We start from the raw sequence: 24,174 nt of genomic DNA, 5'->3' as shown, positions 1-24,174 counted from the left end.
CACCAACATAGAAGTCATTACAATGTATACCACATGCAGTACATTCACCAATTTATATTTATCCTCTATTTCACAATAATAATGTATCTGATAACACTGCTTACTTGATAGGTTAGGATACAGAAAATGGTTTAATGTTTTAAGTATGGTCTCATAATTTTTAAGCACGACCACATTTGGAAACAGCAGGAAACAAATCCACTGTTTTCCTGGTAATTCCAGGTGAAAAACCTAAAACAAGGTGAGCATTCCACCAATGTAGAAACTTAATTTCCTTTGAAGCAAAACAATGACAAACAGATGCTGAAACATTTACCTCTGACTGATCAACGTTCGATAGTACAATTCGTTAGAATTACATGAACTTAAAGACAGACTTGATTATATAATTTTTTAATGGATCATCACATCTGTAGTCAGGTCAGGTCAGGTCAGGTCAGAGTGTTTAACGTGCACATTCAAAGCAAGCTGTTGTAGTGCATGTCTGTCATGGGCAGAGGTGCCAGCCTCAGCTGGCTCCTCTGTCCAGGGCAGGAAATAGTGGGGTAGGTTCAAGGGGGGACCGCCTGCACTGGCAGGTGCAAGGGAGCACCAGCAGTCCGACCGGGGTCAGTCTGTAGAGTCCAACAGATCAATATTTTTATTTTATCATTGGAACATCACTAATGCGAGGAGGTCAAGAAAATATTCACTTGCTATGCAGAGGCCTGCACAGTGTATTATGAACAATATTGGTTAATTGAATTTAATTAACGAGCATTATTGAAGGGACAGACCCTAGTTTCAGCCTATGAAAATGCACACTAAGTTTAGTTAATTTACAAACCTGTAACACATTTGGATAAAGTTACAATGGAGTGAAACATGAGTCTGTGACTTTGAAATGGTGAAATATCCTCTAAAAATAGACTAAAACTTGACTCCATAACTGTTACTTCTCAGATGCACATGCATTTTTAAAAATATGACAAATGCATTTTGTGATATTAAAAACATCAGGATGACCAAAAACATTTCGAATGTACGGAAATGGATAATCTAAACAATAACATCTAAGTAAAGTGTGATTTTAGTTATCAAAAACGGCTCTAATAGTAAAAAATATGCCGCAGTGTTTAAAAACTAGGGTGCCAAAACCAGTTTTTATTTCTCACACTGTGGCATTAGGACATAATAATTATTACAGCGTCAACTACATAATATATATATTTATCCTATAATTTACCCATGATATCCATGTCGTAAACCCATGTGATAATGTAGTGTATTAACCCTGTTAATCATGATGTGCAAATTAAACAGTAATTGCATATTTGCAAGGTCTCTAGGTAATAATGTGTTGCTGTCAATGGGTCATTTGTTTACAAGCCATTAAGACCTGTATACCTAAGAATTAACATTTTCATAAGATTTAGTTAACATGACGTCAAACTAATTTGTGTCAATTGTGATGACGGCATATTACTGATGGATGTGACTTTAGTACTATAATTTACTAATATTTACTAAATATCAAATACATTTGTTATTTTAGAAGTGTTATAGGATAAATAGAATTCAGTATTCGTGTTTTTTAATATGTAAAATAGCAACCTAGTCTAGTCAATTGGTATTTGTCTCAACAGAGCTTTAATAAATACCGATTAATGTGGACTCATTTGATATTGTCCATATTAAAAAAAACACTTGTGACGAATCCTCTATACATTAATAGCACATATACAGAGGATTCGTCACGAGTGTTTTTTAATATGTAAAATATCAACATAGTCAAGTTAATTGGTATTTGTCTCCATATCTCTATAGTCGTTCCAGCCAATGCTCCACAACTGGTGTAACAAAGGCCGTGGTATGTGCTATCCTGTCTGTGGGATGGTGCATATAAAAGATCTCTTGCTGCTAATCGAAAAGAGTAGCCCATAAAGTGGCGACAGTGGGTTTCCTCTCTCAATATCTGTGTGGTCCTTAACCATATGTCTGACGCCATATAACCATAAATAAAATGTTTTGAGTGTGTCATTAAATAAAACATTTCCTTCCTCTATATCTAATGAATCCTCTATATATTACTAATTGAAAGAAAGAAATGTTTTATTTAACGACACACTCAAAACATTCTATTTACAGTTATATGGCATCAGACATATGGTTAAGGACCACACAGATATTGAGAGAGGAAACCCGCTGTCACCACTTCATGAGCTACTTTTTTCGATTAGCAGCAAGGTATCTTTTATATGCACCATCCAACAGACAGGGTAGTACATACCACGGCCTTTGATATACCAGTTGTGGTGCACTGGCTAGAACAAGAAATAGCCCAATGGGCTCACCGATGGTGATCGATCCTAGACCGACCGCACAGCGAGCGAGCGCTGTACCACTGGGCTACGTCCCACCCTATATTACTACTTGTTACCTTGACGCCTGTGGACACCTCGTTGGATATGAGCTGTGGTTTGTCGGTTCCCGCGATACCGGGGAGGAACGACCACAGCAGCATGATGTCGGACAACACCAGCGTCACCAGCAGTGGGTTCTCCACCTCAACCTCCACGATTATTGGCTCTGAAATAGAAAACATAATTGTTTTTAAAACTGCAAAACATGCCGAACAGATCATCCAGATTCGTTTATACCTCCACAACAGATCATCATCCACGCTTATTCATTTATACCTCCACAATACACATTCATTTATACAATACATCCACGCTTATAGGCTCTGAAATAGAAAACATAATTGTTTTTAAAACTGCAAAACATGCCGAACAGATCATCCAGATTCATTTATACCTCCACAATACATCCATGCTTATAGGCTCTGAAATAGAAAACATAATTGTTTTTAAAACTGCAAAACATGCCAAACAGATCATCCAGATTCATTTATACCTCCACAATACACAATACATCCACGCTTGAAATAGAAAACATAATTGTTTTTAAAACTGCAAAACATGCCAAACAGATCATCCAGATTCATTTATACCTCCACAATACACAATACATCCACGCTTATAGGCTCTGAAATAGAAAACATAATTGTTTTTAAAACTGCAAAACATGCCGAACAGATCATCCAGATTCATTTATACCTCCACAATACACAATACATCCACGCTTATAGGCTCTGAAATAGAAAACATAATTGTTTTTAAAACTGCAAAACATGCCGAACAGATCATCCAGATTCATTTATACCTCCACAATACACAATACATCCACGCTTATAGGCTCTGAAATAGAAAACATAATTGTTTTTAAAACTGCAAAACATGCCGAACAGATCATCCAGATTCATTTATACCTCCACAATACACAATACATCCACGCTTATAGGCTCTGAAATAGAAAACATAATTGTTTTTAAAACTGCAAAACATGCCGAACAGATCATCCAGATTCATTTATACCTCCACAATACACAATACATCCACGCTTATAGGCTCTGAAATAGAAAACATAATTGTTTTTAAAACTGCAAAACATGCCGAACAGATCATCCAGATTCATTTATACCTCCACAATACACAATACATCCACGCTTATAGGCTCTGAAATAAGAAGGGGCAGCATTTAGCTGTTCAACTGATTGAATTTTTGTCTCGTTCTAACCAGTGCACCACAACTGGTGAAAGGCCATGGTATGTGCTTTCCTGTTTGTGGGAAAGTGCATATAAAAGATCCCTTGCTACATTAAGGAAATGTAGCAGGTGTCCTCTGTTGACTACGAGTAAGAATGACCAAATGTTTGACATCCAATAGCCAATGATTAATATATCGATGTGCTTTAGTGGTGTCATTAAGCAAAACAAACTTTACTGAAATAAAAAACAATCATTTTTAAAACTGTGAAACATGCAGAACAGATCATCCAGATTAATTTTCTAACTGAAACACAACTCTCTTTGGTATGGTTTGCCTGTATAATTATTGGTTTTAAAATTGGGGAGCAGGGTGCTAATTAAGGTGCACAGTGATAAATAAGGTGCACGGTGATAATTAAGGTGCAGTTTGATAGCATATCATTTGATTGAAGGTGGACTCAGGATCACATTAGAACTCTCTCCAACTTTCTAATCAGTTTTATAGTCTCAAAACTTCATTTGTCTTTCTCAACATTCATAGGTGGGATGTAGCCCAGTGGTAAAGCACTCATTTGATGTGCGGTCGGTCTGGGATCGATCCCCGTTGGTGGGCCCATTGGACTATTCCTTGTCACAGCCAGTGCACCATGACTGGTATATCAAAGGCTGTGGTATGTGCTATCCTGTCTGTGGGGTTGTACATATAAAAGATCCCTTGCTACTAATGGAAAAATGTAACAGATTTCCCCTCTATGACTGTGTCAAAATGACTATATGTTTGACATCCAATAGCCGATGATTAATAAATCAATGTGCTCTAGTGGTGTCGTTAAACAAAAAACTTTTTATCCCCCTCAACATTCAAACCTGGGCCCCATGTTCATAAAACCTAGACATGCTGCTACATGGATACAACTGGTATGACATTCCCACGGTGTTAAATCTTAGATCAATAGAGTCTTGTGTCCAGGCTCTAAATCTTTTATAAGCACAGGGCCAGATAGTGCTAAATTTCCTTCCGGTGGTTACAAGTGCCTCTTAACAATGCCAGAAGTAACTACTGTAAACTCTCCAAAGTGGTCAGACTAAGCCCACAGTTAAAAGCTGATGGGGACTGACAGGTGTGTGGCATGAACAGCCACAAGAGACAAGCACTTGTTGCAGCTGGAAAGACAAGGACTGGGAGGAGGAGGTGGACAGCGAAAGAAGTTGAAAGATAGGAGTTGACAGATCGGTAAGAAATGAGATGGAATTGAAAGGAGTAAAAGGAAAGAGGGTGGTGGAATAAAAAATAAAAAAAAAACTTTTCTTAAATAATAATAAAAATAATTCCTTCTGGGTTTACTCCACTTCTTCATAATTTAAATTGACTTTCTTCCCATTAAGTTGTCACTACCACTCCTTTTCCCTTAAGTGAACACTGCATACCTACGAACAATACACTTAAATACAGTGAACGATTTGTCTTATTAATTATTTCTCAATTCCTGTCCGTTGTTTACTTACCACCAACAAATGTTGCTGGGCTGAACTTGTTCTCTGTTTTGTTAGTAAAACACCTGAGTGTCGGCCGGAATGCCACTGGCATGACACCATTGTTAGCAGACAACACTAGCCGCTCCTCTAGACTCTGCCATTTAGAATTGTGTTCCTCGTCGTGATCAAACCAGATACCTGATGCGGGAGTCTTTCTTACCGTTTCTGAAACATACAATTAAAAATACAACAAATCTTCATTAGACAAATTACAAACCGAATCAGCAATGCAGGAACTAGTGAAATTAGTTTGGAGATGTTTAGTGAAAAATGGCTTGCCAGACCACACAATGAATCATGGCTCATTAATATTGCCATCATGATCAAACCCTATGCCCAACATTAGGTAGTTGTGATAATTTACTGTTCACAACTTCAGTACCTACTAAGTAAACCAAAAAACACACAAACAAACATTCGCTCCTTCTCCCTCTCCCCCAACTCTCTCTCTCTCTCCGTCTCACCCCTCCCAACCTCATTGTCTGTCTGTCTGTCTGTGTGTCTCTGTCTGTCTGTCTGTCTGTCTGTCTGTCTGTCTCTCTCTCTCTGTCTCTCTCTCTCTCTCTCTCTCTCTCTCTCTCTCTCTCTCTCTCTCTCACCTTGTCTACTGGAATGTGCTCCTAACAACACTTTAATAGCTCCCACGTCTAAATTTGGCATGGGTAATTCTGGCAGTCTTCCGTACGAACAGCTTTCTCCAGCATCTAAAGCCAGTTGTTGCTGAAAGAGAAGAGAGGGAAATTAAAATTATCTGCAACTTACATGTATGCTGATGATACATGTAGTACCCCACCTCCTCACCTACCTTTAACCCATCATTATGAGTGAGCTTACCTTGTACACAAAGAAGTACTCCCTGATGATACCATCCCCTTCCCCCATGAAGACTGACCTCACCTTGTACACAAAGAAGTACTCCCTGATGATACCATCCCCTTCCCCCATGAAGACTGACCTCACCTTGTACACAAAGAAGTACTCCCTGATGATACCATCCCCTTCCCCCATGAAGACTGACCTCACCTTGTACACAAAGAGGTACTCCCTGATGATACCATCCCCTTCCCCCATGAAGACTGACCTCACCTTGTACACAAAGAAGTACTCCCTGATGATACCATCCCCTTCCCCCATGAAGACTGACCTCACCTTGTACACAAAGAAGTACTCCCTGATGATACCATCCCCTTCCCCCATGAAGACTGACCTCACCTTGTACACAAAGAAGTACTCCCTGATGATACCATCCCCTTCCCCCATGAAGACTGAACTAACCTTGAAGCTCACCGTGTATGCTACTAGGTACTCCATGATGATACCCTCCCCCTCCCCCTCCCCCACCATTAAGAGGGAGCTCACCTTGTACACAAAGAGGTACTCCCTGATGATACCCTCCCCCTCCCCCATGAAGACTGACCTCACCTTGTACACAAAGAGGTACTCCCTGATGTACACCCCGTTGTGTGGCTGGCTGTTTAGTCTCGCCCATTAAGACTGAACTCACCTTGTACGCAAATAGGTACTCCCTGATGATACTCTTCCCCTCCCCCCATGAAGACTGACCTCACCTTGTACACAAAGAGGTACTCCCTGATGATACCCTCCCCATCCCCCTCCCCCATGAAGAGTGACCTCACCTTGTACACAAAGAGGTCCTCCCTGATAATACCCTCCCCATCCCCCTCCCCCATGAAGAGTGACCTCACCTTGTACACAGAGAGGTACTCCCTGATGATACCCTCCCCCTCCCCCATGAAGAGTGATCTCACCTTGTATACAAAGAGGTACTCCCTGATGATACCCTCCCTGTCCCCATCCCCCATGAAGAGTGACCTCACCTTGTACACAAAGAGGTACTCCCTGATGTATGCCCCCTGTTGTGCAGCTGGCTGTTTACTCTCGCCCATCAGCAGATGTTTGAACGCCGATGTTGCGTTCTCCAGCTGTTTCAGGTTGAAAGACTGCCGGCCGATAGTGAAGTGTATATGATCCTGAAATTAAAACAACGTAACCCATGTTCACCCAGTGCCAGTGTTCGAGATTAACAGTATTCCGATATCCCGGGCATACCAGAATTTAATTTTGGATACCAAACTTCAATAACCCAGTATCCCACCGGGATACCATATACACATGTAATGTTGTTGGTTTTCTTAATCCTTCATTTTTATTTTTCACTGAAACAATGAAAGTTGTCATTTACTGGTGAAGTTAAAGGAGAGGACAGTTAAGGCATTTGGCCTGGTATACATATTTAACAATATATAATGCACATTATTGCTTAATATCAACAAGTATAATCGTATAGTTAATTAATAAAACGGTTAAATGTGACGGCTATTATATATAATGGGCGCAGCCATTTTGTACCATCCCAGTGAATACGAATACGCCCTCTGGCGAGCTGGTTGTTACGTAATACCTAACGTGTCACGTCAGGAATTAGTCTTCGAACTGAAGAAACAAAACAGACCTGATTTTTGCGAATGCATCGCAATGTTCTGTAATAATAGTCATCCCAGTAAGCCAACAACAATTATATATTATTTTTCAATCCAAAATAAACTACCATTGTCAAAGTGTTGAAATAACTGTATTATGGTTTTACATAAATTAATCCATGTACTGAAATAATAATCGGAGTGTTTTCTTGCTTAATTGGTATTTTCTTTCCGTGGCCTGTACCTGTGGTTCCTGATTGGCAGGTGAACATTTAGATGGTCCCCAGACGCTGTGTCTAGACACACTAAAAAGACGTACCTCTTATTAAGATCACAGGGTATTGTGTGGTAACCGCACGGATACCCCTCCAATCGCAATGGGCATTATCAGGCGCCTGCTTTATTACTGTAAGTAATTCTGTAAAACCCTTGATTAAGTAGACTTTCCCATCTAAATTCACAAAACTGACCAATTACGTCGTCCCAAAGAAAAGAAAAGTGTCACTTGGGTATCGTGAGTGGTCGTTTTGCTCGAACGTACCCTACCAATACTGGCAATAGGCCTAATAATATGTTTTTTTTTTCTTTGGATTTTTTAAAAAAGAAAAATACTATAACTCCAATTCGTTCTATTGATGCAAATTGAAATATATTTAGTTAAATAGTTTATTATACTATCAAGTCATTTATGTTGTTTTACAAATCAGCTTAATGAAAGAGAAGCGCCTTGTTGTAAATTAATGCGTTTGTTTACACTGTGCTTAAGAGGAGATGGACGGAGCTGACGTCACTTCGTCCCAAGCTATACTACCGGTCGTCACAAAAACGAAACAAAATGGCTGCCCCCATTTAGCAGGAATAATCATGTTTTTTTATTAACTCTAAAATTACGCGTTTTTCATTTGTTAAAGTGTCAGTATGTGTTGGTGGTCAGGGTATGCATCTTTCCAACACATAAGGCTCTTGTTTGAGTTGACCCTACCTTTAAGTAACAGTGTTTTGGAGCTCGTACCCAGTCTAATGCTATGCCGTAACAATATCTCCCCCAGCTTGTACCCAGTGTAATGCTACGTTGCAGCAATAGCGGCATAGCAATAGACTGGATACCGCCAGGTCGCTATTGTTTTTGTTGTTTCTCCCTTCAAATTTTATTTGAGATATTGATTCCACATCTGCAGAAAACTGATACAGGTAGGTTTATCATTAGTAATGTTAGACACACTTATAGATTACTGCTAAATATTAATTTATGTTAGTATTACTCAAAAATAGATGCAGCAAATCTTTTTGCCGATTCCGTTGATTGCGAATTTCACGAATTCCGCGATTTTATTTGCAGCGTAGCAATAGACTAGGAATGAGAAGTGTCATCCCAAGTTTGTAACGATGTTATTTATGAATTTCATTTAAGTGGGATACTAAATTCTCAGGTGGGATACCAGATTTTGAAATGTTAGTATCTAACTGGGATACTGCCCAAAATTTTAAATCTCCGACACTGAGTGCACAACTGTGGAGTGAAACATTCATTAAAAAATGCCAAAAAGACACTCAGTTTGCATATATTTGTATACATTATAATTAAATTTCTGTTACTTTCATCACAATTTAACATCATCTCATTGGTCCAGCCACAGCAAGGTGAGTTGGCTCATTTCTCGAAGAACATAAAAATAATGTTGTCGCTCGATGCGTGGTCAGTGTGGGATCGATCCCCATCAGTGGGCCCATTGGGCTATTTCTCATTCCAGCCAGTGCACCACGACTGGTATATCAAAGGCCGTGGTATGTACTATCCTGTCTGTGGGATGGTGCATATAAAAGAACCCTTGCTGCTAATCGAAAAGAGTAGCTCATAAAGAGTTGACAGCGGGTTTTCTGTCTCAATATCTATGTAGTCCTTAACCGTATGTCTGACGCCATATGACCGTAAATAAAATGTGTTGTGTGCATCATTAAATAAAACATTTCTTTCTTTTTCTTTTCATACCTGATGATGTGATTTTGTATTGGTACTTTTGTCTTATTGATTGTTACTATTAAAAAACAAAAAATAATTTAAAATAAAATACGAACTTTTAGTGTCATTATTAGTAAATGAACTTCTAATTGACTTATAAGGATTTTCTGTTACTTCTTTTACGTTCATCTGGGTGTGAACAAACAAAATTATCAGCAAACTTATGCATGAATGGCTTCGCCAATTCATACAATTTGTGAATGATGTTTTCTGTTCATACACCGATGAACGTAAAAGAAATAAAGACAATCCTTAAATAAGGCATGCAAGCTAATGTCATAAGATTAAAATGTGCAAGTTAAATATTTCATAGACACAAATGATGTACTAAAAATAACATTATGTGTTTATAGTTCTTCAGGACACATAGGTAAGTTTAACCATTTGGCGTGGGACGTAGCCCAGTGGTAAAGCGCTTGCCTGGTGTGCGGTCAGTCTAAGATCGATCCCTATCAGTGGGCTCATTGGGCTATTTCTCATTCCAGCCATATCAAAGGCCATGATATGTGCTATCCTGTCTGTGGGATGGTGCCTATAAAAGATCTCATGTGGGTTTCCTCTCTAAGACTATATGTCAAAATTACAAAAATGTTTGACATCAAACAGCCGATGATTAACAAACCAATGTGCTCTAGTGGTGTCGTTAAACAAAACAAACTTTAACTTTTATTAACCATTGAGCTATTATTAGCAGAGAATTATGCAGACTTACCTCGGATAGCTTCCATTGTTTTCCTTTGAATATTTGCAAAGCTTGGGAATATGCTCTCAAGGAATGTTTTCTCTAAAAACAAAATCATAATTTTTTTTAAAAGCTTCAATTAAACACCAAAATGAAAGTGAAAATAGCTTTCTTTTTACTGAAACAAGAATGTACTGCTGCTAGTATGGAGGGCTCCAAGAAATTTCTTCCAGCCAGCCACGTTATCATTTATTACAAATGCATGCAAAGTGGTCTCATTTTGGAAACATTTATCATTACTGATATTAAGTCCATTACTTGGATGTTTGAGATTTTTCCCCCCATTATTTCATGTGATTGTTGTTTTACCACACTCATAAATTACCAAACAATGTATTAACTTTTTAAAACCAAGTTACCTCTGTCTGCCACTCAACAGCCAATGTGTATATTTGTGCTGGGTTGTCGTTAAACATTCATTCATTCATTCATTCATTCATTCATTCATTCTTTTTGAAGTCATACCAGTCATACAGATTATTCTTTAAATCCTAGTTCTTTTCTGTACACAAATGAAGACAATTTTTAGTACAATTATCTTCAGTTTTAAAAAGATTTTAAACTTTACACTTGCACCCATAGATTTGTTACTCTAACAGTAATGTAAGCATAATGAACAACAGTATCCAGTTAATTTAACGTGGGTACCAGACATTTTATCCCCAAGCCAGTCCACCACTAATCAGTTCGCCCCCACTCCATGTATATGATGAAATGGTGTAAATATAGCAAAGTATCTACATAAAAACACACTGGTCGCAAGCTTGTTAGTCACTTTATTATTTTTACACCACGGGTGGGAATTGGTGAACTGTAAAAAAGAGGATATCTAGAGGGGTCCTGGAAATTCTGGCAATACTAGGTTAAAATCTGTGCCATCTGACACATTTTGGAGAAAAGGACGATTAAAATGCGATGAAAAACAATGTTCCATGAGAAGAAAAGAGCTGACTGGAGGAGAATTCCCACCCGTTACACCCGTCTCACCTGACCGGACTTGTTGAAGCGGTGTCCAGCAAGAATCATGTGAAATGCGTACTTCCTCACCATAGGAGACTTCATGTTGATATAGCAGTGAGCAGCCTGCTCCAGAAATAACGCACTCACCAAATCAGTGTCCTGAAAACAGTAAAAACACTCGACTAAAACAACAGGAAAAATACGATGGCTTAGATTTAACAAGAGTAAAGAATAGATGTCCGGACTATATCAGCGAATGAGAAAGAAGGAAGCTCAAGTCATGTAACTGGAACAGGAAACAGTACTAATTGGAAGATTTTAAGCCATCCCATTGGCTGTTGGGATATTCAGTCTTCTTACATTGGGGCAATATGCCATTTGTTGAAGACAGGTTAAGTTAAAAAGAAAAATACACAATAATTGAGGCCTGCTTTCTTGTTGATGGTTCAACTTTTGATTCCTGATTCAATAACATTATCAAATTTTGTTTAATGACACAACTATGCAGGTGGCCAATGTTTTGCATCAACTAAAAAAACAACTATGTGGTCAGTTTTTAGTAGAATTACGCATCATGATCGACTCATCAGGCCTCAGACATTAATTTGTAATTTATAGAGTTTACACATTTACAATCTGTGAAAACTGGACACATTATGAATATTAATTTTTCTTGTACTATAATGTTTGCAAGACAATCTCATTACTCTGTGTTTACTAGGGGTCGAATTTTATTTTGGAAGGGAAAACAGCAAGAGTTTCCTTTAGTTTAATAACAGAAATAAGAGCACCAAAGCAAATTATTTTCTATCAAGTAGGGGAAAATAGCAAGAGTTTCCTTTAGTTTAATAACAGAAATAAGAGCAAGTTTTCTCAGACAAAAATTGTATCACCATCATGGTGCCTTCTGCTCTAGCCTATGCAGTTTATTAGACATGGATACCTTTTATCATATACCAATGATAATTTTACTATATATACATGTACATGGAACGTCTTGAAAGGACACAGTGGCAAACCAGGTAGAACACCATAGCATCCGATTTTTGGAGCACACCTCCAAGTAAGGAGAGCAAACATGACACTTTCCATCATTGCCATGATAAAATTCAACCCCTGGTTTAAGATAGCAATACTGTAAACCATACCTCACTGGTCATCTTCAAGATCTTAGTAAGGAGAGCAACCACAACACTTGCCATGGTAAATTTCAACCCCTGGTTTAAGATAACGATACTGTAAGCCATACCTCACTGGTCATCTTCAAGATGTTTGGACCAAGTAAAGAGGACAACCACAGCACCTGATATGGTAAAATTCAAGCCCAGGTTTAAGCTAGTGATACTGTAAGCCATACCTCGCTGGTCATCTTGAGGATGTTTGGACCAAGTAAAGAGAACAATCACAACACTTGTCGTGGTAAAATTCAAGCCCAGGTTTAAGGGGCCGTCCATAATTTTCAACATTTTCACGAGCGTAAAAACCGTACACTTTTGACCAACCCCCTCTCCTCACCAAAAGTGTACATCCCCAAATGAAAAATGTTATCGACATTTTACATTTTCGAAAAAAGTGTACGCTGGCCCCTTTAATCCACTCCCCGCGTACGGTTTGTATGCTCGTGAAAATGTTGAAAATTATGGACGGCCCCTAAGCTAGCGATACTGTAAACCATACCTCGCTGGTCATCTTGAGGAACTGCATGGCCGCCTCGTGGAACATCCCTCGACATTTGAGAGCCTCCGTGCTGACCAGCGTCGCTCTCGTCGCGTACTGAATATTCCTGAAAAACATCGTCACAAAGTAATGTAAAACAAATAGAAAAACTAAATTCCATTGCAACAAGATCTGGGCTCCTTTCCACTAAACCATCTTAGCACTAAGATGACCTTAAGTGTATACAGTAATTATGTACTTAAGATGATCTTGGTGTTAAGATCGCTTCTTGAATCGGGGTCCTGGGCCCCGTTCCACAAAACGACCTTGGCGCTAAGATAACCATAACTGTATAACTACTGTATGCACTTAAGGTGATCTTAGTACTACATTCACTTCATGGAACAGAGCCCTGGACTATAACTAAGAAGTGAATGAAGATGGAAATAATGATCTCTACCCAATATAAATAAATATAGAGTATTTTTGTTTCTATAACAAACCAAACTGATTAGCTGTGTGTTTAAGACAGATTTACCTGCAAGACGTCAGGTATGTTGTGATGGCCGACTCCATGTAGTGGTGTGGGTACTGGCGCTGACTGGCACTACCCAACATGAAGATAGAGACACTGGCCATCTCCTGAAAGTAGCACAATCACAAACGTAAAACTGGTCATTCATCATGGTTTTCTTTCATAACCGATATAACAATCCTACATGTACATGTTTAAAAACAATTTTTTGGTTACAGAAGAGATTTGGTGCTTTGGTTTGTTTTTTCACTATTAATTGCATAGTGAAACCTGTTTTTAATGGACTCCTTAATTGTCATACACAGTGCCTTTTGCAACAGCTAGTTATATGTGGACATAACAGTTGGGTATATGAATGTATTGTGACACTATTAACTATCTGTAGTCAACAAATACTACTATAATTACAGTATTTATACATATTTCACCTGTATCCATACTGGATTTGCTGTTACTATTTCAACAGTAACTCATGTATTTTGATGGACATGGTTTTCACATCATAGATCTGACATAATGCCATAAACTGCTCACCTAACGCAGACAAATTTATTTAAATCCTGAAAGCATAATACCGTTCTAATAATGAACAGCCCATCAACAGTTTAAGAAAAACAAGTAAAAATAAGCATTTCGGGAGTACTGCTAAAGCAATACATATACCCTACCAGTCCCAACAAATTTCTGTAATTCTAAATTCAAGGGCCATAACTCTGTGACAAATGGATAAATCACCATTAAAGTCAAACTTGATTTGTAACAGAACATAATAATGCTACACACAAATTTTTTCAGTTTAATATCTTGACACGTCAAAAAAAAATCAATCCAGAAAACTATGTGTGGAACAGACAGATGGACAGATTTGAAACTTTAGTCCTCTCCGGTTGGACCGGTAGGCAACTAATAATAATAATAAAAAGAAATTCTATATTAATATATTACGAGAGCTCCGGCGAAGTGCAGCCAGGCGTGGTCGTTATTGAAGTCTCTCTTGGCGGTGTGGTACGTGTGGTACGCGAAGTCATACATCTGGAACAGGAAGGCCAGGTCGGCAAGGCGACGTAGCTGTAGCTCGGGGGCCTCCGATGTGTAGCTGAAAACACAACACATACTTTACTTGACACACGTTTTTCAAAATATCCCTTGCAAAAGTTACGCCATATATATTGCATATGCATTCATATACACCTGGAATTAATTAACCACCACTTAGTTTTGACCGCGTTGCTTCTACTTCGCAAGTAATTGTGGACACTTCGTTGATACAAACCACTGAAATTAATGTTCTGTGTATACAGGGGATATTGAAAAAAGATTGACAGCAAAGTAACCCTGTCGATAAATCAGTATTTAATGCATTTTAGGGAAAAAGACAGAAATTGTAAATATTCATGAAACTGGTAATTAACTATGGAGCTGCAACGCACCCCAACCATGGCAATTTGTTGGGACTGGTAGGGTATATGTATTGCTTTAGCAGTACTCCCGGAATGCTTATTTTTACTTGTTTTTCTTAAACTGTTGTCCTGCTCTGGGGACAATTAAAAAAACAAAAAAATTACTTCTAGGTGTGTTTTTGACTGAAATATAATTCAGGTGGTACTTAATTAATTTTGAGATGAATAATATTCCTTGGTGATATTTCAAAATTGAACATGATAATTTTTTATTTCTTGTATTGCCCGAGTGAGAGTGAGGGTAATACATGAATCCTGACGTGAATTGTATAAAATCAGTATGACACACACACGAGTGTAATAATTTCTTTATTACCCACATTATCCATAATATTATTTTTATAAATAACAAGGACCATGTCAAAATGTTTCAAACAAAACTAGAAGGAGACGTCGAAATGATACCATTTTGGTACAAGCGCTTACACAGAGCTAAGACTGGGGAAGCCATATTATGTTATGACGTCGCTCCCATGTGAAATCATTATGACATGTGTGTCATACTGGTCATATTTCCCTGTATATCTTGAACTATGTGGGTAATAAAGACTGTAACTATATATTGCGTGATGTTGTAATTCACATTAATTGATCTACTCACACGACCGATGTGTTCTGGTTTGCCTGGACAGGACCAGCCGGCTTGTTACTTCCAAACCATTTCTTTGTGGCACTGAAGAACGACCGGTGAAGGCCTTTTCTTGACGTCAACTAAAAAGAAATGTCAAATCAGTCATAAAAGACATTACAAAAAAGACCTTTATTAGAGGTCACACTGTACTAAATACAATAACCAAAATGTCAAAACTAAAAATTATACCTCAGACTCTGTACTAATCAATAAAGTCTGTTTTATTTAACGACGCCTCTAGAGCACGTTGATTTTTATCTTATCATTGGCTATTGGACGTCAAACATAGGTCATTCTAACATATTGTTTTTAGAGGAAACTTGCTGCCGTCATATAGGCTACTCTTTCCGATAAGCAGCAAGGGGTCTTTTATATGCACTTTCCTTCCCACAGACAGGACAGCACATACCACGGCCTTTGATGAATCAGTTGTGAACCACTGGTTGGAGCGGAAAATAGCCCAAACTGCAAACAGGTCTACTGAGAAGGATCGATCCGATGACCGACCGATTCACAGGCCGACAGGTTACCGCTTGAGCTACATCCCTTTCCCTGTACTAATCAGAGACTAAGAGATATTCTAACAATGTCATAAAATGGCCGCATAACTACTGGAGTGTCTGTGGACAAAATCGAACTACTGGAGTATATGTGGACAAAATTCCATTCCACTATGAAACCAACATTATTCGTCCACAAAAAACCCCATAGGTAGTTAAGTTGTGAGATAAATAATCTCAGTGTAAATAAAAGGAAAGGAATATTTCAGGACACCTCAGGACACTTCGGAGATTGAGAGAGAGAGAGAGACAGAGACAGAGAGAGAGAGAGAGAGAGAGAGAGAGAGAGAGAGAGAGAGAGAGAGAGAGAGAGAGAGATGGAGAGAGATGGGGAGGGAGAGAGAGAGAGAGAGAGAGAGAGAGAGAGAGAGAGAGAGAGAGAGAGAGAGATGGAGAGAGAGATGGAGAGATGGGGAGGGAGGGAGGGAGGGAGGGGGGAGAGAGAGAGAGAGAGAGAGAGAGAGAGAGAGAGAGAGAGAGAGAGAGAGAGAGAGAGAGAGAGAGAGAGAGAGAGAGAGAGAGAGAGAGCGAGAGAGAGAGAGTGAGAGTGTGTGAGTAACGCCCCACCCATCAGGATTTAGTCAAGACAATGATGACACAGCTGCTCTCACCTGGTCATTAAAAATTCTCATCTGGTGTTCGGCCCATGGAATCAGGGCCCGGACGACGAACTCGTGCATGAATATCTTCAGCCTGTCCATGTCGCTGGACGTCAAACAAATGCCATGGGCTCGCAGCTTGGCCTTCTCGCGCAGCTCTGACGGCGAGAGGCTGGATTTTGAGTCCTGGTAGCCGTTAGCTGCGGCTGTCCCGTCCCCCTCGCGACACACATCAGCATCCTCGTGGAGACTTACAGGTGCGGTGAATGCAAGGGGATGGTCCATCATCAGGTCACTGGTAGACGTACTTTCTGCAATAAAAAACATTTAATAAATTACCACTTACTATTTCAGTCATAATCAAATGAGTTTTTTTGTTGTTTACTGACACCACTAGAGCACAATGATTTATTAATCATCGGCTATTGGATGTTAAACATTTGGTAATTCTGACAGGTCTTAGAGCAAAAACCCGCTATATTTTTCCATGAGTAGCAACTCAAGGGATCTTTTATATGTACCATCCCACAAACAGGATAGCACATACATGTACCATGGCCTTGATATACCAGTCGATCCTAGACCAACTGCACATCAAGCTAGCATTTACCACGGGGCCAAAAAATGCCTCTGATAAAAGACACTGTAACAAATAATTAAATTACCCGACACCTTGGTCTTGGTGGCCTCCAAGCCGGTCTCTATGGTTACCTCCATGATGGAGGACACTAAATTACCTGACACCTTGGTCTCGGTGGCCTCCAGGCCAGTCTCTATGGTTACCTCCATGATGGAGGACACTAAATTACCTGACACCTTGGTCTCGGTGGCCTCCAGGCCAGTCTCTATGGTTACCTCCATGATGGAGGACACTAAATTACCTGACACCTTGGTCTCGGTGGCCTCCAGGCCGGTCTCTATGGTTACCTCCATGATGGAGGACACTAAATTACCTGACACCTTGGTCTCGGTGGCCTCCAGGCCGGTCTCTATGGTTACCTCCATGATGGAGGACACTGTAAGTAAATTACCTGACACCTTGGTCTCGGTGGCCTCCAGGACAGTCTCTATGGTTACCTCCATGATGGAGGACACTAAATTACCTGACACCTTGGTCTCGGTGGCCTCCAGGCCAGTCTCTATGGTTACCTCCATGATGGAGGACACTAAATTACCTGACACCTTGGTCTCGGTGGCCTCCAGGCCGGTCTCTATGGTTACCTCTATGATGGAGGACACAGTAAGTAAATTACCTGACACCTTGGTCTCGGTGGCCTCCAGGCCGGTCTCTATTGAGCCCTCCATGATGGAGGACACTGTTAGTAAATTACCTGACACCTTGGTCTCGGTGGCCTCCAGGCCGGTCTCTATTGAGCCCTCCATGATGGAGGACACTGTTAGTAAATTACCTGACACCTTGGTCTCGGTGGCCTCCAGGCCGGTCTCTATTGAGCCCTCCATGATGGAGGACACTGTTAGTAAATTACCTGACACCTTGGTCTCGGTGGCCTCCAGGCCGGTCTCTATTGAGCCCTCCATGATGGAGGACACTGTTAGTAAATTACCTGACACCTTGGTCTCGGTGGCCTCCAGGCCAGTCTCTATAGTTACCTCCATGATGGAGGACACTGTTAGTAAATTACCTGACACCTTGGTCTCGGTGGCCTCCAGGCCGGTCTCTATGGTTACCTCCATGATTGAGGACACTGTAAGTAAATTACCTGACACCTTGGTCTCGGTGGCCTCCATGCTGGTCTCTATGGTTACCTCCATGATGGAGGTAACCAAAGTAAATTTCCTGACACCTTGGTCTCGGTGGCCTCCAAGCCGGTCTCTATGGTTACCTCCATGATGGAGGACACTGTTAGTAAATTACCTGACACCTTGGTCTCGGTGGCCTCCAGGCCGGTCTCTATTGAGCCCTCCATGATTGAGGACACTGTAAGTAAATTACCTGACACCTTGGTATCGGTGGCCTCCAGGCCGGTCTCTATGGTTACCTCTATGATGGAGGACACTGTTAGTAAATTACCTGACACCTTGGTCTCGGTGGCCTCCAAGCCGGTCTCTATGGTTACCTCTATGATGGAGGACACTGTTAGTAAATTACCTGACACCTTGGTCTCGGTGGCCTCCAGGCCGGTCTCTATTGAGCCCTCCATGATTGAGGACACTGTAAGTAAATTACCTGACACCTTGGTCTCGGTAGCCTCCAGGCTGGTCTCTATGGTTACCTCCATGATGGAGGTAACAAAGTAAATTACCTGACACCTTGGTCTCGGTGGCCTCCAAGCCGGTCTCTATGGTTACCTCCATGATGGAGGACACGGTTAGTAAATTACCTGACACCTTGGTCTCGGTGGCCTCCAGGCCGGTCTCTATTGAGCCCTCCATGATTGAGGACACTGTAAGTAAATTACCTGACACCTTGGTCTCGGTGGCCTCCAGGCCGGTCTCTATAGTTACCTCTATGATGGAGGACACTGTTAGTAAATTACCTGACACCTTGGTCTCGGTGGCCTCCAAGCCGGTCTCTATGGTTACCTCTATGATGGAGGACACTGTTAGTAAATTACCTGACACCTTGGTCTCGGTGGCCTCCAGGCCGGTCTCTATTGAGCCCTCCATGATTGAGGACACTGTAAGTAAATTACCTGACACCTTGGTCTCGGTGGCCTCCAGGCCGGTCTCTATGGTTACCTCCATGATGGAGGACACTAAATTACCTGACACCTTGGTCTCGGTGGCCTCCAGGCCAGTCTCTATGGTTACCTCCATGATGGAGGACACTAAATTACCTGACACCTTGGTCTCGGTGGCCTCCAGGCCGGTCTCTATTGAGCCCTCCATGATTGAGGACACTGTAAGTAAATTACCTGACACCTTGGTCTCGGTGGCCTCCAGGCCGGTCTCTATTGAGCCCTCCATGATGGAGGACACTGTTAGTAAATTACCTGACACCTTGGTCTCGGTGGCCTCCAGGCCAGTCTCTATAGTTACCTCCATGATGGAGGACACTGTTAGTAAATTACCTGACACCTTGGTCTCGGTGGCCTCCAGGCCGGTCTCTATGGTTACCTCCATGATTGAGGACACTGTAAGTAAATTACCTGACACCTTGGTCTCGGTGGCCTCCATGCTGGTCTCTATGGTTACCTCCATGATGGAGGTAACCAAAGTAAATTTCCTGACACCTTGGTCTCGGTGGCCTCCAAGCCGGTCTCTATGGTTACCTCCATGATGGAGGACACTGTTAGTAAATTACCTGACACCTTGGTCTCGGTGGCCTCCAGGCCGGTCTCTATTGAGCCCTCCATGATTGAGGACACTGTAAGTAAATTACCTGACACCTTGGTATCGGTGGCCTCCAGGCCGGTCTCTATGGTTACCTCTATGATGGAGGACACTGTTAGTAAATTACCTGACACCTTGGTCTCGGTGGCCTCCAAGCCGGTCTCTATGGTTACCTCTATGATGGAGGACACTGTTAGTAAATTACCTGACACCTTGGTCTCGGTGGCCTCCAGGCCGGTCTCTATTGAGCCCTCCATGATTGAGGACACTGTAAGTAAATTACCTGACACCTTGGTCTCGGTAGCCTCCAGGCTGGTCTCTATGGTTACCTCCATGATGGAGGTAACCAAAGTAAATTACCTGACACCTTGGTCTCGGTGGCCTCCAAGCCGGTCTCTATGGTTACCTCCATGATGGAGGACACGGTTAGTAAATTACCTGACACCTTGGTCTCGGTGGCCTCCAGGCCGGTCTCTATTGAGCCCTCCATGATTGAGGACACTGTAAGTAAATTACCTGACACCTTGGTCTCGGTGGCCTCCAGGCCGGTCTCTATAGTTACCTCTATGATGGAGGACACTGTTAGTAAATTACCTGACACCTTGGTCTCGGTGGCCTCCAAGCCGGTCTCTATGGTTACCTCTATGATGGAGGACACTGTTAGTAAATTACCTGACACCTTGGTCTCGGTGGCCTCCAGGCCGGTCTCTATTGAGCCCTCCATGATTGAGGACACTGTAAGTAAATTACCTGACACCTTGGTCTCGGTGGCCTCCAGGCCGGTCTCTATGGTTACCTCCATGATGGAGGACACTAAATTACCTGACACCTTGGTCTCGGTGGCCTCCAGGCCAGTCTCTATGGTTACCTCCATGATGGAGGACACTAAATTACCTGACACCTTGGTCTCGGTGGCCTCCAGGCCGGTCTCTATTGAGCCCTCTATGATGGAGGACACAGTAAGTAAATTACCTGACACCTTGGTCTCGGTGGCCTCCAGGCCGGTCTCTATTGAGCCCTCCATGATGGAGGACACTGTTAGTAAATTACCTGACACCTTGGTCTCGGTGGCCTCCAGGCCAGTCTCTATTGAGCCCTCCATGATGGAGGACACTGTTAGTAAATTACCTGACACCTTGGTCTCGGTGGCCTCCAGGCCGGTCTCTATTGAGCCCTCCATGATGGAGGACACTGTTAGTAAATTACCTGACACCTTGGTCTCGGTGGCCTCCAGGCCAGTCTCTATGGTTACCTCCATGATGGAGGACACTTTAAGTAAATTACCTGACACCTTGATCTCGGTGGCCTCCAGGCCGGTCTCTATTGAGCCCTCCATGATGGAGGACACTGTTAGTAAATTACCTGACACCTTGGTCTCGGTGGCCTCCAGGCCGGTCTCTATTGAGCCCTCCATGATTGAGGACACTGTAAGTAAATTACCTGACACCTTGGTCTCGGTGGCCTCCAGGCCGGTCTCTATGGTTACCTCTATGATGGAGGACACTGTTAGTAAATTACCTGACACCTTGGTCTCGGTGGCCTCCAAGCCGGTCTCTATGGTTACCAAATCTATGATGGAGGACACTGTTAGTAAATTACCTGACACCTTGGTCTCGGTGGCCTCCAGGCCGGTCTCTATTGAGCCCTCCATGATTGAGGACACTGTAAGTAAATTACCTGACACCTTGGTCTCGGTGGCCTCCAGGCCGGTCTCTATGGTTACCTCCATGATGGAGGACACTAAATTACCTGACACCTTGGTCTCGGTGGCCTCCAGGCCAGTCTCTATGGTTACCTCCATGATGGAGGACACTAAATTACCTGACACCTTGGTCTCGGTGGCCTCCAGGCCGGTCTCTATTGAGCCCTCCATGATTGAGGACACTGTAAGTAAATTACCTGACACCTTGGTCTCGGTGGCCTCCAGGCTGGTCTCTATGGTTACCTCCATGATGGAGGTAACCAAAGTAAATTTCCTGACACCTTGGTCTCGGTGGCCTCCAAGCCGGTCTCTATGGTTACCTCCATGATGGAGGACACTGTAAGTAAATTACCTGACACCTTGGTCTCGGTGGCCTCCAAGCCGGTCTCTATAGTTACCTCCATGATGGAGGACACAGTAAGTAAATTACCTGACACCTTGGTCTCGGTGGCCTCCAAGCCGGTCTCTATGGTTACCTCCATGATGGAGGACACTGTAAGTAAATTACCTGACACCTTGGTCTCGGTGGCCTCCAGGCCGGTCTCTATGGTTACCTCCATGATGGAGGACACTGTAAGTAAATTACCTGACACCTTGGTCTCGGTGGCCTCCAGGCTGGTCTCTATGGTTACCTCCATCATGGAGGACACTGTAAGTAAATTACCTGACACCTTGGTCTCGGTGGCCTCCAAGCCGGTCTCTATAGTTACCTCCATGATGGAGGACACAGTAAGTAAATTACCTGACACCTTGGTCTCGGTGGCCTCCAAGCCGGTCTCTATGGTTACCTCCATGATGGAGGACACTGTAAGTAAATTACCAGACACCTTGGTCTCGGTGGCCTCCAGGCAAATCTATGGTTACCTCCATGATGGAGGACACTGTAAGTAAATTACCAGACACCTTGGTCTCGGTGGCCTCCAGGCCAATCTCTATGGTTACCTCCATGATGGAGGACACTGTAAGTAAATTACCAGACACCTTGGTCTCGGTGGCCTCCAGGCCGGTCTCTATTGAGCCCTCCATGATGGAGGACACTGTAAGTAAATTACCTGACACCTTGGTCTCGGTGGCCTCCAGGCTGGTCTCTATGGTTACCTCCATGATGGAGGACACTTTAAGTAAATTACCTGACACCTTGGTCTCGGTGGCCTCCAGGCTGGTCTCTATGGTTACCTCCATGATGGAGGACACTGTAAGTAAATTACCTGACACCTTGGTCTCGGTGGCCTCCAGGCCGGTCTCTATGGAGCCCTCCATGATGGAGGACACTGTAAGTAAATTACCTGACACATTGGTCTCGGTGGCCTCCAGGCCGGTCTCTATGGTTACCTCCATGATGGAGGACACTGTAAGTAAATTACCTGAGACCTTGGTCTCGGTGGCCTCCAGGCCGGTCTCTATGGAGCCCTCCATGATGGATGATGAGTCGAGGTTCTGTCCATGGGTGAGGTCGCCCTCAGACAGGTGAGACGGGAAGAGGGAGTCTTCGTCCTGGGACTGGAGGTAGTCGTACTCCACTCCTTCCTGTGACAAATACACACATGCTAACTTTAATATCTCACATACAAAATGTTAAGATCAATAACTTCTCACACACTGTTACTTCAACCTCTTAACACAATCTGTTGAGATCGATAACCTCTCAGAAACAAACTGTTGAGATCGACAACCTCTCACACTGTTACTTCAACCTCTGAACACAATCTGTTGAGATCTATAACCTCTCACATACTTTTACTTCAACCTCTGAACACAATCTGTTGAGATCGATAACCTCTCAAACACTGTTACTTCAACCTCTCACACACAAACTGTTAAGATTGATAACCTCTCATACACAAACTCTTAAGATCTTTAACCTCTCACACACAAACTTAAGATCTATAACCTCTCACACACAAACTGTTAAGATCTATAACTTCCTACACACAAACTGTTAAGTTCGATAACCTCTCACACACAAACTTAAGATCTATAACCTCTCACACACAAACTTAAGATCTATAACCTTTCACACACAAACTGTTAAGATTTATAACCTCTCACACATAAAGTGTTACTTTAATCTTTCACGTAAACTGTTACTTTAATATAACCTGTCAGACACAAACTGTTACTTTAATATAACCTGTCAGACACAAACTGTTACTTTAATATAACCTGTCAGACACAAACTGTTACTTTAATATAACCTGTCAGACACAAACTGTTACTTTAATCTCAAAAGGAATGGATGGATGGATGGATGGACAAGGTTAATTAATTGCCCAATCGGGTTTCAGATAAATTATGATGATTATAATTTTAAAAAACCCATGTGTTTCCAGCATCCTGACCCTTTCTAGAAAAGAGCTGACACTAATATGTAGGTGGGGGAAAATCGCACCTGTCAACAGGCTAATTAAAAATCACAAAATTTGAAATAAATGTCATACATTAATGTAT

General features: G+C 41.9%; 1 protein-coding gene across 2 annotated transcripts in view; it reads right to left on the bottom strand.

Moving 5' to 3' along the window:
- LOC121388714 (trafficking protein particle complex subunit 8-like) overlaps positions 1 to 24,174 on the bottom strand; it is a 56,917-nt gene that overhangs the window by 15,955 nt on the left and 16,788 nt on the right. For both annotated transcript variants that reach the window (XM_041520181.1, XM_041520182.1), the window contains 12 exons: positions 23,091 to 23,253; positions 16,743 to 17,041; positions 15,542 to 15,651; positions 14,426 to 14,576; positions 13,484 to 13,587; positions 12,967 to 13,072; positions 11,317 to 11,448; positions 10,300 to 10,371; positions 6,965 to 7,117; positions 5,726 to 5,846; positions 5,097 to 5,291; positions 2,420 to 2,568 (listed from right to left, as the gene is read on the bottom strand). In XM_041520181.1, coding sequence (XP_041376115.1) covers positions 2,420 to 2,568; positions 5,097 to 5,291; positions 5,726 to 5,846; positions 6,965 to 7,117; positions 10,300 to 10,371; positions 11,317 to 11,448; positions 12,967 to 13,072; positions 13,484 to 13,587; positions 14,426 to 14,576; positions 15,542 to 15,651; positions 16,743 to 17,041; positions 23,091 to 23,253 — 1,755 coding nt within the window. The remainder of the gene's footprint in view (positions 1 to 2,419; positions 2,569 to 5,096; positions 5,292 to 5,725; positions 5,847 to 6,964; positions 7,118 to 10,299; positions 10,372 to 11,316; positions 11,449 to 12,966; positions 13,073 to 13,483; positions 13,588 to 14,425; positions 14,577 to 15,541; positions 15,652 to 16,742; positions 17,042 to 23,090; positions 23,254 to 24,174) is intronic.

The sequence above is a fragment of the Gigantopelta aegis genome, chromosome 14, assembly GCF_016097555.1.
Source record: "Gigantopelta aegis isolate Gae_Host chromosome 14, Gae_host_genome, whole genome shotgun sequence".
NCBI classification, from domain to species: Eukaryota; Metazoa; Mollusca; class Gastropoda; order Neomphalida; family Peltospiridae; genus Gigantopelta; species Gigantopelta aegis.
This window is presented reverse-complemented; position numbering and strand designations above follow the sequence as displayed.